We start from the raw sequence: 13226 nt of genomic DNA on the forward strand, positions 1-13226 counted from the left end.
TGCTGATTGTAGTTCTTTTGGATAAATTCCAAGGAGTGGGATAGCTGGGTCATATGGTAGTTCCATTCCTAGATTTCTGAGTAATCTCCATATTCCTTTCAAGGTTGTACTAATTCATAGTCCTACTAGCAATGTTATTATTTGTATTCTTGATGGTTGTCCAGATCCTTGCCAGCATTTGTTATTATTTGTATTCTTGATGGTTGCCATTTTAACTGCAGTGAGATGAAACCTCATTGTGGTTTTGATTGCATTTCTCTGATTGCTGAGGATGTTGAATATTTTTTCATATATTTGCTGGCCATTTGTATTTCTTTTTTTGAGAAATGTCTGTTTAGATCATTTGTTCATTTATTGATTGGGTTATTTGGGGGGCGTTAAGTTTTATGAGTTCTTTACATATGCTGGATATTAATTTCTTATTGGAAGAATACCTGGAAAAAAATGCAATGACATTTTTCACAGAACCGGAGGAAATAATTCTAAAATTGTAGGGAAAGAAAAAAATCCGGAATAGCCAAAGCAATACTGAGCTATGACAGTAATGCTGGAAGCATCATAATTTCTGATCTCAAATTATACTGCATAGCTATAGGAACAAAACTGTATGGTACTGGCACAAAAGCAGACTTGAAGACCATGTAATAGAATAAAAGACACAGAGGCAAATCCACATAAATACAGCCAAAAATTTGTCTGATCTTGACAAATTTTTCAAAAATATACATTGAAAGAAAGATAGTTTTTTTACAAATGATGCTGGGAAAACTTGAATTATCTATATGTAGAAGAATGAAACTAGATTCCCTATCTCTCATTCTGCAAAAAAGTCAACTGGAAGTGGACCAAAGACCTAGGAATTAGACCAGTAACACTGCAACTAGTAGAAGAAAACATTGGGTCAACACTCCCAACATGTTGACACAGGCAGCAAGTTCCTTAACAAGACTCCTAAAGTTCAAGAAGTACAACCAGGATGAATATGTGGAATGGCTTCAAATTAAAAAGTTTATGCACAACAAAGGAAATGACTAAAAGCATGAAGAAAGAGCCTACAGAATGGGAGAAAATCTTTGTTGGCTACTGTTTTTCTTTACCTTTAGCTCAGCCTATAAGATTATAGGAACTGTTTGTTAAAAAGGAAATAAGGAACGTTAGATTTATAGTCAGCAAATATATACTTTGTACAATAATCTGAAATAACCAGTTTAATTTCAGAAAAGACATGTATAAGTGTGTATAAGATTGAGAGTTGCAGAAGACCTTTATGAGTAGGCATACAACCACTTGATTCATGTGAGAGGAAATTTTCTGGCAATTGGGATTTCTGCATATATGTTTTTCAATAAGAACTCTGGTGTCAACAGGGGTTGGGTGGGGCGGAAGGGGGCACGTCTATAATTCCAGCTACTTGGGAGGCCAAGGCAGGAAGATGGTAAGTTCGATGCTAGCCTGGGGAAGTTTAGGGAGACCTTATCTCAAACTACAATTTTAAAAAAGGCTGGGGGTGTAGTTCAGTGGTAGAGTACTCATGGATGACACAATGGGTTCAATATGTAATAACAACAAAAACCTTGTGCCTACCAGTAATATAAATAAAAGGAAGAGCATATTAGAAAGTAAAAACAACAATCTGTTGGGAAATTCAATTTATTTTCCTTTTTATTAAAAAGCAAGTCTGTAGATATTAGCATTATTTTAGTTGTTTTCTACTGTGGTAGACAGTTTCCATTTAGGATTGTCAAGTTAGTTTTAAATTATTGTACAATTTGAATGAAGTGTCTGTTTATATTCACATTGGTTGCTTTTTCATTGTGTAGATTTCTCTATTATTTCCCATCAGGGAAGACAAATTAAAAAGTGCAAATATCCTCTGAGGCTTCTCAGATATACTCCAACAGTACATGGCACACATTAATAAGGACTATTAATGCGATTTGACATTTAAAAGTAGAACAATTCCTAAACTTATCTAAGGTGTCTCTTTTATTGTTCTTTTATGTAATGTGTAGTTTTATTTTGGATGTTAGGATATCTTAGATAAATTAACTTGTGATTTTAATAAAATGAAATCAGGGACTCTATATCCACCTGTAAGATTTCTTGACAAAAATTTGCAAAATTAGCTGAGGGGGGATAGGCATTTTACTTCTTGAACTTACTGTTTCTTTTCTCCATCTTTCTTAAAAGAGAGAGACACACAGAAAAAGAGGGATAATTTGTTTTTAAAATAGGAAGGAAGACATTAAGTATTTTTTATTAAAGTGTTATATTAGACAAATTTAAGTCACAGCACCTAAAATACATATCATCCTTGCCATCTCTCCAAAGAATATATGCACCTTGGGAAAACAGTAGGGATGTTTAAGGATTTCCTGTGGAATTGCAAAGACAAATGGAAAAATTTCTAGTTTATGAATACAATGGCATGTCCTACCCTAATTAGATTAATATGTATAATCTGTGATGTTCAAAAACCAGTTTTTTTAAGAGAGGGGGGGATTTTTAAATATTTATTTATTTATTTTTTTAGTTTTTGGCGGACACAACATCTTTATTTGTATGTGGTGCTGAGGATGGAACCCAGCGCCGCGCACCTGCCTGGCGAGCGCGCTACCGCTTGAGCCACAACCCCAGCCCCAAAAACCAGTTTTGAAAGTAGTTTTCTCCTAAAATCAGTGCTTTAATAGAAACAAAGATTAGTTTCTTCTTTTCCCAAAATTAAATGGACAGTAAGCAAGACTGGAAAAAAGGAAGATAATTAGGACTTAAGATAGTTTCCAGTTGGATCATCTTCAGGTAGCAGTCATAAAATCTGAGAGTTTTCATTGATAAAGTTACATATTCAGTTTTATAGACTTTAGTGCCCTTTATTCCCCCTTGATATTGGTTTAATAATAATTAAGTTAATGTTTAGTGGGATTCTACTATATGTATTATCCTCATCTAACCATCTTTATATGTTTTAGCTCATTGAATAATACAGGTTGAGTATTCCCTATCTGAAATGCTTGGGACCAGAATTTTATGTCAGATTTTGAAGTTTTTCAGGTTTTTCATAGACTTTACTGGTTGATCATTCCTAATCCAAAATCCAAAGTCTGAAATGTTCTAAAATCTGAAAATTTTTGAGTGTCACATCAGTGTTAAAAGTTTTGGATTTCAAAGTGTTTGGGATTCTAGATTTTTGGATTATGTATGCTCATCCTGTAATATCAAGCCAACCTTTAATGAGGTAGGCACTGTTATCATATATCCTGTTGTAAATTAGGAAACTGGAACACAGATTAAGTAATTTGCAACAGGTAGGTGGCAGAGCTGTGATGGAAAGTTCCAGGGTCTTTACTCTTAACCATTATACTCCATAGCATATGTGATATTTTTTGTTTTTGTATTTTATGAAAGGAGTTTAGAATGAGTATTTAATTTATACTGAGGTTGAATCAAGTTATTTTCCTTATTTTTACAAGTGATAGTAATTGCATAAAAATATATAGTCTTTCTCATATCTGTGAAGAAACTTTCTGACAATTTGTATCTAGTAAGTCTTGGTCCTCTATTGGTCAGTTTAGTTTCTTTTGGAACAAATTTAGGGGATGTCAGTATAACCATCCTTCTTTGAGTTGTATTAGCCTAAACTATTTTCATATTCTTTTTGGATATGCATAATAGCCCTCAAAGATCAGAACTCTGTGAACACTTTTTTTTTTTTTTTAAACATCGGCAAGAAAGTTAAACTAAATAACTTGTGTTTTACATCATTATGTTTTATGATTTAATACTTCTTCCCCCAGTCAGGAAACACTTTTGAAAATTATTCCTATCTCTGAGTTACAATTGCCATAAATCTCAGCAGATTTGTAAAGTTCAGGTGATTGGACTTGCCATTACATTATTTTAGTAATCTCGTGTTATACTCAAAATATCCTTATTTTCCAATGTAGGACTTTTGACTGTGTTTGAAGTTTTAAATATTCTGGATCCCAATTGAAATCCCCCCACAACTTTATTTAAAAACAATCACCAGCTACCCTTAAAAGAGATATAATAAGGCCTTGACTGTAAACACTTGGACATAAGTGGGGTTGATTAAATATTTTCTTTTATTTCTTTGTAATGCTGCTGCTATAACTGTTTGCAAAGGCAGAAAGCCTAGCATATTTTTTTTAACTGAATATTTTAGATATCCATAGGGAACTGTCTATTCTTGGGGAGTATCGTATCTTTGTTATTGAGCATGTGTTTTTTTAAGAAGCAATATTCCATATCATTTTATATCTAAAATAAAATTGCATTATAGATATAAGAAAGTTAAAAGTAGCAATTTTTTGGCTTCTGGAGTTCAGTAGAAAATATGATCATGAGGAACTGCTGCTACCTTAGGGACTCTGAGTCTCTTGAATGTTTATAAAAAGAGATTTATGGATGAAAAAAGATTGAGAAGCATTGTTTTTGAGTAAAAGGCCTAGGTTTTAATTGATATAGAAATTTAGTTGGGGGGTTGGGGTTGTGACTCAGTGGTAGAGTGCTCACTTAGCATATGCGAGACCCTGGGTTCGAACTTCAGCATCACATATAAATAAATAAATTAAATAAAGGTATTGTGTCAACTACAACTGAAAAATATTAAATAAAAAAAAAGAAATTTAGTTGGGTTCTATAAATCTGTGAAATGTCTGAATTAAATCCTACCTCACTATTATTTGTAAAATATTTGTTTTGGTTGCATATTATATTGATATGTGCGATTTAAGTGACTTTTTAAAATCTAATATGTTAACTATTATTTTGATTTTTTAAATGGGATACAGACTTCATGTATCAATGTAGTTAAAGTGCTTTTTCTGCTTTAAAAGTAAGTTACAAGGGATTGGGGCTATAGCTCAATGGCAGAGTGCTTGCCTAGCATGTGCGAGGCAATGGGTTCAATCCTTAGCACCATATACTAATAAAATAAAGGTATTCTGTCCACCTACAACTACAAAAAAAAAAAAATAAATAAAAATAAGTAGTAGTTACAAGTATCTGGGCAGAGGCATTTAAAATATTTTTGTTGCTAGGATTCACCATGATAATTCGAAGTAAACAATAAAAATAGTTAAAATTCCCATACTTAATTTTACTTGGTTTTCCCAGATCAGCTAGAGGTTTGTAGTATTAAAATATTTTAGAACTTTCTGAGGAGCCGGTCAATTACATATATTCTAGAAGATGATTGATTGATGGATAACTTAATTGCAGTTTATAGTCATAATCAAGAATTGACATATTTTACTTTGTTTCTTTAGAGTTACATACTTTTGGCATAAAAGGGAATCAACAATATTCAGGAAATAAAGTTGTTTAATGTCTGTTTTGAACTGATTACCTATTTTTTAAAAATATTTTTTTAATTGCAGATGGACATAATACCTTAGTTTATTTATTTATTTTCATGTGGTGCTGAGGATCAAACCCAGTGCCTCACACTTGCCAGGCAAGCACCCTACCACTGAGCCAAGGCCCCATTCCTGATTACCCATTTTAATGCTAAAATGTTGACATACATAAAGGTAAACACTGAAAGCCCAACTTGTGTAATACTCCATGAAATTTTGTATCATCTTATGCTAAATTTACAAAGTGGAGATTAAACAAAATCTTTTAATCTTATTATTTTGCCTAAAACACAGAAGAAATTTAACAATCTTAAGTTAACAAAAATAATGGTTTGCTTAAAATTTTTCTTAATTTTTTCTTCCTTTGATGTGTAAATCTGCTTTGTGGAATATCTCCACAGCATTAGGTAATGAAAAAAATCTATATTTTATATTCTAAGAATGTCTCATACTTTCATAATTAAATAAATTTCTAGCCTGAAATTTCAAACTTCTGTCTTCATATGTCATTAAATTTGAACTCTTGGAAGGGACCTTTAGTGATCTCTAGTTGTTGTCTTTTTACTTGAGCCGCGAGGGGGTACTGGGAATTGAACTCAGTGGCAGTCAACCACTGAGCCTAATCCCTAGCCCTATTTTGTATTTTATTTAGAGACAGGGTCTCACTGAGTTGCTTAGTGCCTTGCTTTTGCTGAGACTGGCTTTGAATTTGTGATCCTCATACGCCACTGGGATTACAGGCATGCACCACTGCACCCAGCTAACTTAACTTTTCCTTTTAGATTAAAAAAAGTGATAAAAATGAAACAGCTCTTGAAAGTAAAATTTACTTTGTCAATCACATTAAAGATAATGAGATATGAGATTGTTTTTTCCCTTCTTACAGTTTATAATTACGTTTTTCTTATTAGGTTATAATGGCAGTACGATTGTCTTATTATTTTATTTGCAATTTTATGCACAGGCCTCTAAATAAATAGGCTTGTTTTTAGAAGAAAACAAAAGATAATTCTTTTGAGAAATTCTCAATTTTGTGAATTTAAAAAACCAAACTAGAATTTAAAAAACAAACTAGTCAAGGATAATCTTTCATTGTATCAGGCTTATAAAAATAGAGTAGTATAACAGTTTTATTTATCATTCATGTTTTAGTCAGTGTTTTTGCTGCTGTGACTAAAAGATCTCATCAGAAAATTGTAGAGGGGGAAAAGTTTATTTGGGAGCTCATGGTTTCAGAGGTCCTGGTCCGCAGACAGTTCCTCCATTCCTCAGAGTTTGAAGTGAGGCAGAACATCATGGTGGAAAAGTGTGGTGGAGGGAAGCATCTCACATGATGATTAGGAAGCAGAGAGACTCCACTCAGATACCAAATATATAACCCAAAGGCAGCCCTTAGGGACTCCCCTCCTCTAGCCATGAAGTACATGTATTCAGTTACTGGTCAAATAATCCCCTCAGGGGATTAATTTACTGATTGGGTTAAAGCTTTCATATATAACCCAGTCATTTCTTTCTTTAAAAAAATAAAATTAGTTCTAGATGGACAGAATGCCTTTATTTGTTTACTTTTATGTGTTGCTGAGGATTGATCCCAGTGCCACACATGTACAAGGCAAGCACTCTGCCACTGAGCTACAGCCCCAGCCTCTGTCATTTCTTCTTTCAACTTTCTTGCATTGTCTCACCCATGAGGTTTTGGGGGACACCTCACTTGCAACCATAACAATTCACTTATATATTTTTGTTTTTTTTTTCTGAATACTTTAGTGAGACTACCAATACGTAAGGATAAGTTTAGCTAGCACATAAAAAATGTAAGAATATTTTATATTTACTTTATAGGTTTACTTCTCATATAATAGTTCTCTTTCTAAGTATGTTTCTGTTTATATTGATTCATGAGGCTTTATAAGTATAGATTGAAAGCGTGGATGGTCTAGTTTTAGCTAGTTATTTAAGCAGAATATCTGATAGCTTAAAGGGACAAAGGAGCTATTTATTCCCCACATTTTATTTTTTATTTTTATAAACTTGGGAAGTTGAGTTCAAATATGTGGTCATGGAGTAGATCATGTTAGAATCAAGGGGGAATGATCAGCTTCATTTAGAAATAAGAAATTATTAAAGCAGCATCCTGGCTGTGGTGGTGTACCTCTGTAATAATTCCAGGGATTCCAGAGGTGGAGAGGAGGATGTCAGGTTCCATAGGCCAGCCTCAGCAATTTAGCAATGCCCTTGAGCAACTGGGTGAGACCCTATGTCAAACTAAAGAATAAAAAGGGATGGGGATATAGTTCAGTGGTAAAGCATCCTAGGGTTCAGTCGTCAGCTTTAAAAGAAGGAAGAAAAGAGGGAAAAAATAAAAGAAGAAAGAGAAAAAAAAAAGAAAAGAAAAGGAGATAAAACAAAGGAACTGCAGCCTTCAGACAGCATAATGCTTTTTTCCTGTCACAGGGCATAGACACTTAACTAAAACATTTTATTTTCTCATAGGTTCCTGTGCCTTGTTAATGTCAAGTATTGGTTCCTTAATGCATAGATTAGTTCTACATAAATCATTTCCATTTATCCATCTTTTATTTTTCTAATTGATTCCAGTAGTGTTTGTAATTTGAATAGATGAACGTGGAGGTTGGAAGATGGGTAAAAATAGAAGAATTTTTCAATTATTTTTTTAATTGTTAATGGACCTTTATTTATTTATTTATTTATATGTGGTGCTGAGTGAGAATTGAACCCAGTATCTCAAACGTGTTAGGCAAGCTCTACCACTGAGCCACAACCCCAGCCCTAGAAGAGGTTTGTGTATGATTGGACCTGAGTTTATAGAACAAACTTAAAAGTGAGTAAGTGCATATATTTAGAGAAACTGAGAAAAGGTAAACAACTGAGTTAAAATTTTAATAACTGGCTCAGAGTAAAATATAAATGTTTTAAGTTACATGTAGATATTTAAAATTTGTGGTATGTTTTTCAGCCAACTTAGTAATTTTAGGGTTGCTGTTTTTATTCTCATCTCTTTTATCTTTTTTGCTCTAGGTGGTATCATGGAAAACTTGATAGAACTATAGCAGAAGAACGCCTCAGGCAGGCAGGGAAGTCTGGCAGCTACCTTATAAGAGAGAGTGATCGGAGGCCAGGATCCTTTGTACTTTCATTTCTTAGCCAGACAAATGTTGTCAACCATTTTAGGTAAGTCTTTATTCCTATTGTGAGGTTGCATAGTATAGTTATTTTGATGCAGTATTCATAAATATGACTGCTTATGAAAATGTGAATGACCCAGTGATATTTAAGTAATAGAGGAGAAAACTTATTCTCAATTAAATGATTTAATCAGTGGTTTAGAATAGGCATTATTGAAAGGTTTACATTTTTTGCTTAAAAACATGATTATTGATCATTACTGTACTAATCCCCAAATATACTTACCACTTTTAAAGTACAAAGAATTAAAAATAAACTCTGAAAAAAATTTAAAGCTGAAATAAAAGAAATGTGTACGTTTAAGACTACAGAGCAACAAAGCACCAGAAACACTGCTTAAAAACAAGATTAGCTTCAATGTTCTGAAATTCTGTAGACATTTGCTTCAGTGAAACAGGTATATGATTTTTCAAGTACAGATACCAAAATATGTGTATAAAAATATATTTACCTATATTATTCTATTTAATTTGTGTGGGAGAAATTGAAAAAAAAATCATCTATTGTCAATAATGTTAACTTATAAAATATTCATGTATCTTTGATGTTTAGATTTTAAAATAAGCTTTAAGAGTATTATCATACTTCTTACATATTTACATAAAGTATAATTTTACACAATTTAATAGTAATCTAATTTAATATTTGATAGTATAATAATTTTTTAGGTAAAATTATATTTCTATATAAATTTCAAGATATCTTTGAGTGAATTTTGGGTAGAGAAAACTTACTAAAATTGCTAACTCAGTCTTAAATATGGAAAATGAAGGGGAGATAGCAGAGAATGAATTTTTAAATACTTGATTGAATTATGTAATTGAAGTTTTTAAGTCTGATATGTATTTCATATCATATGCTTCTATATGTATATATTTTTTTTTAAAAAATAACCCCAAGTAATTTGCCTGTGGTTAAGATATTAGCAAATGATATTTTTAAAACAGGGATATACTTAAAAGAATATGAAATTTATAGTTTTATAATTTCTTTGTTAAATTTGGTCTTACAAATTGACTATAGAGGTTGGAATTATAGCTCAGTGGTACAGTGCTTGCCTGGAATGTGCTAGGACCTAGGTTTCATCCCCAGAACTACAAAAAAAAAAAAAAATTGGCTGTAAAGATTATTGTTATACTGTATTTTTTTCCTGTCCAAACAGGATTATTGCTATGTGTGGCGATTACTACATTGGTGGAAGACGTTTTTCTTCACTGTCAGACCTAATAGGTTATTATAGTCACGTTTCTTGTTTGCTTAAAGGAGAAAAACTACTTTATCCAGTTGCACCACCAGAGGCGAGTAGAACTTGACTAAAATGTCTTTGAAACTTCTTTTAAAAAAAGTATTTTTTCTTTAATTTTGTATTTAAGTAATACATTTAAAAAAATTATTAATAGCTTCACAAATATTTTTTGAATATATTTGGAGTAATTATGATTTCATAGTGCTAATTGGGAAATGGCTGCAAAAGTTGGCTTCTACATCATGGCAGAAAGGAAATTTATATGTTGCATGTAGATTACTTAAAATTAAAAAAATCATTTTTATTACCTGATAAAACACATATTGGTTAGACTTTTGAAGGAATTTCTATAAAAATATAAAAATAAGAGCATCAAACATTTTTAAGCTTTGAGTATTTAGTCAGTAAAAATTAAGTTGAATGATACTATGGAGTATATAATGTGGACTTTATTGGCTATAACTTTGTTTGGACATACCTCTTTGACTTTGAAGGATAGATGATTTGTCATTTTTAAATCTTGATTTTTTTTTTTTTAATAATTTCTAGCCAGTAGAAGATAGAAGGCGTGTGCGAGCCATTCTGCCTTATACAAAAGTACCAGACACTGATGAAATAAGGTATTTTATAATGTTTCTCATGTAGTAGGCACCAGAAATAGGCATTTCAAGCTAGGAATTGAAGATTTGTTGCTCTTAGACTAGGAAAGGTTTGGAATTTGAGGGAATAGCATATAAAAAGGTAAAACTGCCTTTATTTGGGGGTTAGTAGTTTCATACTACTGGTTTGGCTTGTCAGACTGAGAATTTGAATCTGGCTAGCCACAGTGAAAATGACAGGAGAAAGAACAGCTTTTATTACACCCTATCTCTGACAGAGTAAGGAGAGTTCTCTTATAATACATACTCTGTTTTAATTTTTATTACCCCATGACATTTATGCCTCAGCTACAAATGAAATTATAATGATAATTAAGCTTCTATATTATGTAATGAGTGAATAATTTTAAATGTTAAGAATGTTATAGAACTATAGAGCATGATAGTTTTCTATTTTTATTATTTCTATATAATTTAGTTCATTCTATAATTTAATAACCAAATTATCATTGTCATTTTATAAGCTGTTTAACTCTTCAGTAGAAACTTTGTTTTTTACCTATAAGTTGTTAAGACTATTTCTGAATTATTATTGATTCTGAGTAGTTTCTCTTTGAAATCAATAGCAGCTAGGATGGACTAGGATGGACTGCTTAGGTTACAGATTTCACAATTCAATCATTTCACTTCTAAACATTTCTGTATTAACACAGATTTTGAGGGACACCTCATATCCAATTCATAATACTCCACTCCTATCCCCCTAAAAGTTCACATCTACCTCACAATGCAAAATGCATTTAATTCTTCTTCAAGAGTCTCAAGGTCTGAACAGTCCCAAGTTTGCCCACAAAGTCCAAGTCCAAAGTCTCCTTTGAGACTCACAGCAAACTTTTGGTGTAAGTATCAAAAGCAACTTACATGTATCCAATATATAATGATATAGCGTAAACATTCCTAGTCCAAAAGGAAGGAGTAGGGGCATAGAAAGAAGGGATTGGACCAAAATACAACTGGGCAAACATGTCCTGTAACTTTAGGACATGTGGTGGCAAGATGTCCTCTGAAATAGCCTTGGATAGCCCTACTACTTTGACGTGTCTGGTTGCAATGCAGTGCCCATGGGCTGACTTTTAGCCTGGGCCACTCTATAGCCAGTAATTTTCCTTAGCAGATAATCCACACTACTGACACCTCACTGCCAGTATGCCCCAAAAGGATTCATCTTTCCTGTGGCCTCTTTTCTTCTTCTGCATCCTGGCTGTCATGAGGAAAGTAACTTCCCTCTGCTACATCCTTCCACCATGTTCTCACCTTAGGCCCAGAGAAATGGACTTGTTTGGCTGTGGAGGAAACCTTTGAAACCAAGAGCCAAAATGAATTTTTTTCCTTCTCTAAGTTGTTTTTATCAGGTATTTTGGTTACAACGATGCAAAGATGACTAACACAATATCATTATTTGTAACACATCTAAAGTATGCGTTTTTACTGTAGACTACCCAAATAAGCCAAAATAATTTAATTTTTATATGCAATGTCTTTGTTTATTTTTTTGAGCTACATAATTCTCAAATATTATTTTGTATAATAAAAAGTGAAGTTCTAAATTTAAGTAAAGAAAATATGTTACAAATTAAAAAAATAGAAATCAATAGCAGCATTTAAAATGTAGTGAAAACTTTGTGGTACTAAAAATTTCTGGAAAGACAGTATTAAAAAATGAGATTCAAGAATCTCAGTCTCAAAGTAGGAATTCCATTTTTGTGTGATTATCTTCAAAATAATGGCTTCTTTTTTAATTACTGTTGACATGTGTTTATTTGTGATCTTTGTCTGAAAGGCCAGTTTAAAAAAAAAAAAGGGAGAGAAAGGAACCAATGCATTTAATAAAGGAGAACTGAGCTGAAGTACAAACTAAGGAGTTTTAGAAAATTTGTCAGTTTCCAGTGGGATTATGTAGCAGGTTCTCAAAATATATTCTGCATAACTCAGAGGATCCTTGATACCCATTCAGGTCCATGTATTTAGCTGCAGTTCTCCAGAAAAGATTTATTTGATGAATTGGCTCATACAATTATGGAAGTTCTGTGATCTGCCATATGCAAGCTAGAGAGCTGGGGAAGACAGTGGGATAATTTATTCCATGTCCAAAGGCCTGAGAACCTGGAGTCAGTGGAAATCTCAGTCTAGGGAAGGAGAAGATGACAGGAAATGTCCCAAATTAACCAGTGATGCAGAAAAAAAAAGGCAAATTCCTTTTTCTTTCATGGTGTTGTTTTTTTCCCCCTTCCTATTCAGACACTTAAAAGGATTATAATGATGCCCACCCACTTTGAGGAGGGTAGTCCACTAATTCAAATACTAATTTTATTCAGATGCCCTCACAGACAAATTCAGAAATAAGTTTTAATCTGGGTTTCCTGTGGCCCAAAGGATTTGATACATAAAATTAATATTAATAATATTAATATTTTGTTTTAAGTTTTTTGGTACCAGGAATTGAATCCAGAGGGACTCAACTACTAAGCCCTTTTGTTTTAATTTTGAGGCAGGGTCTGATTAACTTGTTGAGGCTGGCCTTGAATTTGTGATCCTTCTTCCTCAGCTTCCTGAATTGCTAGAATTACAAGGGTGTCCGTCATGCCAGGCTGTGATCAATGTCTGATGTTAGAAAATTATGCATAGGTAAAAGATCCAAATAAAGTACAAAGTAGAACAGTGGATGTTACCAGAAGGCATATAGAAAGTTTCTTGACACATAGTTTTAGTTTCCATATTATGCAGCTTATCCTCAAG

The 13226-nt window shown here is 32.7% G+C and overlaps 1 protein-coding gene across 4 annotated transcripts in view; it reads left to right on the forward strand.

Moving 5' to 3' along the window:
• Rasa1 (RAS p21 protein activator 1) overlaps positions 1-13226 on the forward strand; it is a 109874-nt gene that overhangs the window by 32404 nt on the left and 64244 nt on the right. For all 4 annotated transcript variants that reach the window (XM_015497873.2, XM_048800251.1, XM_015497872.2 and 1 more), the window contains 3 exons: positions 8418-8570; positions 9748-9883; positions 10381-10451. In XM_015497873.2, the coding sequence (XP_015353359.1) occupies positions 8418-8570; positions 9748-9883; positions 10381-10451 (360 nt within the window). The remainder of the gene's footprint in view (positions 1-8417; positions 8571-9747; positions 9884-10380; positions 10452-13226) is intronic.

This window comes from Marmota marmota, unplaced genomic scaffold (assembly GCF_001458135.2).
Source record: "Marmota marmota marmota unplaced genomic scaffold, marMar, whole genome shotgun sequence".
Classification (NCBI taxonomy): domain Eukaryota; kingdom Metazoa; phylum Chordata; class Mammalia; order Rodentia; family Sciuridae; genus Marmota; species Marmota marmota.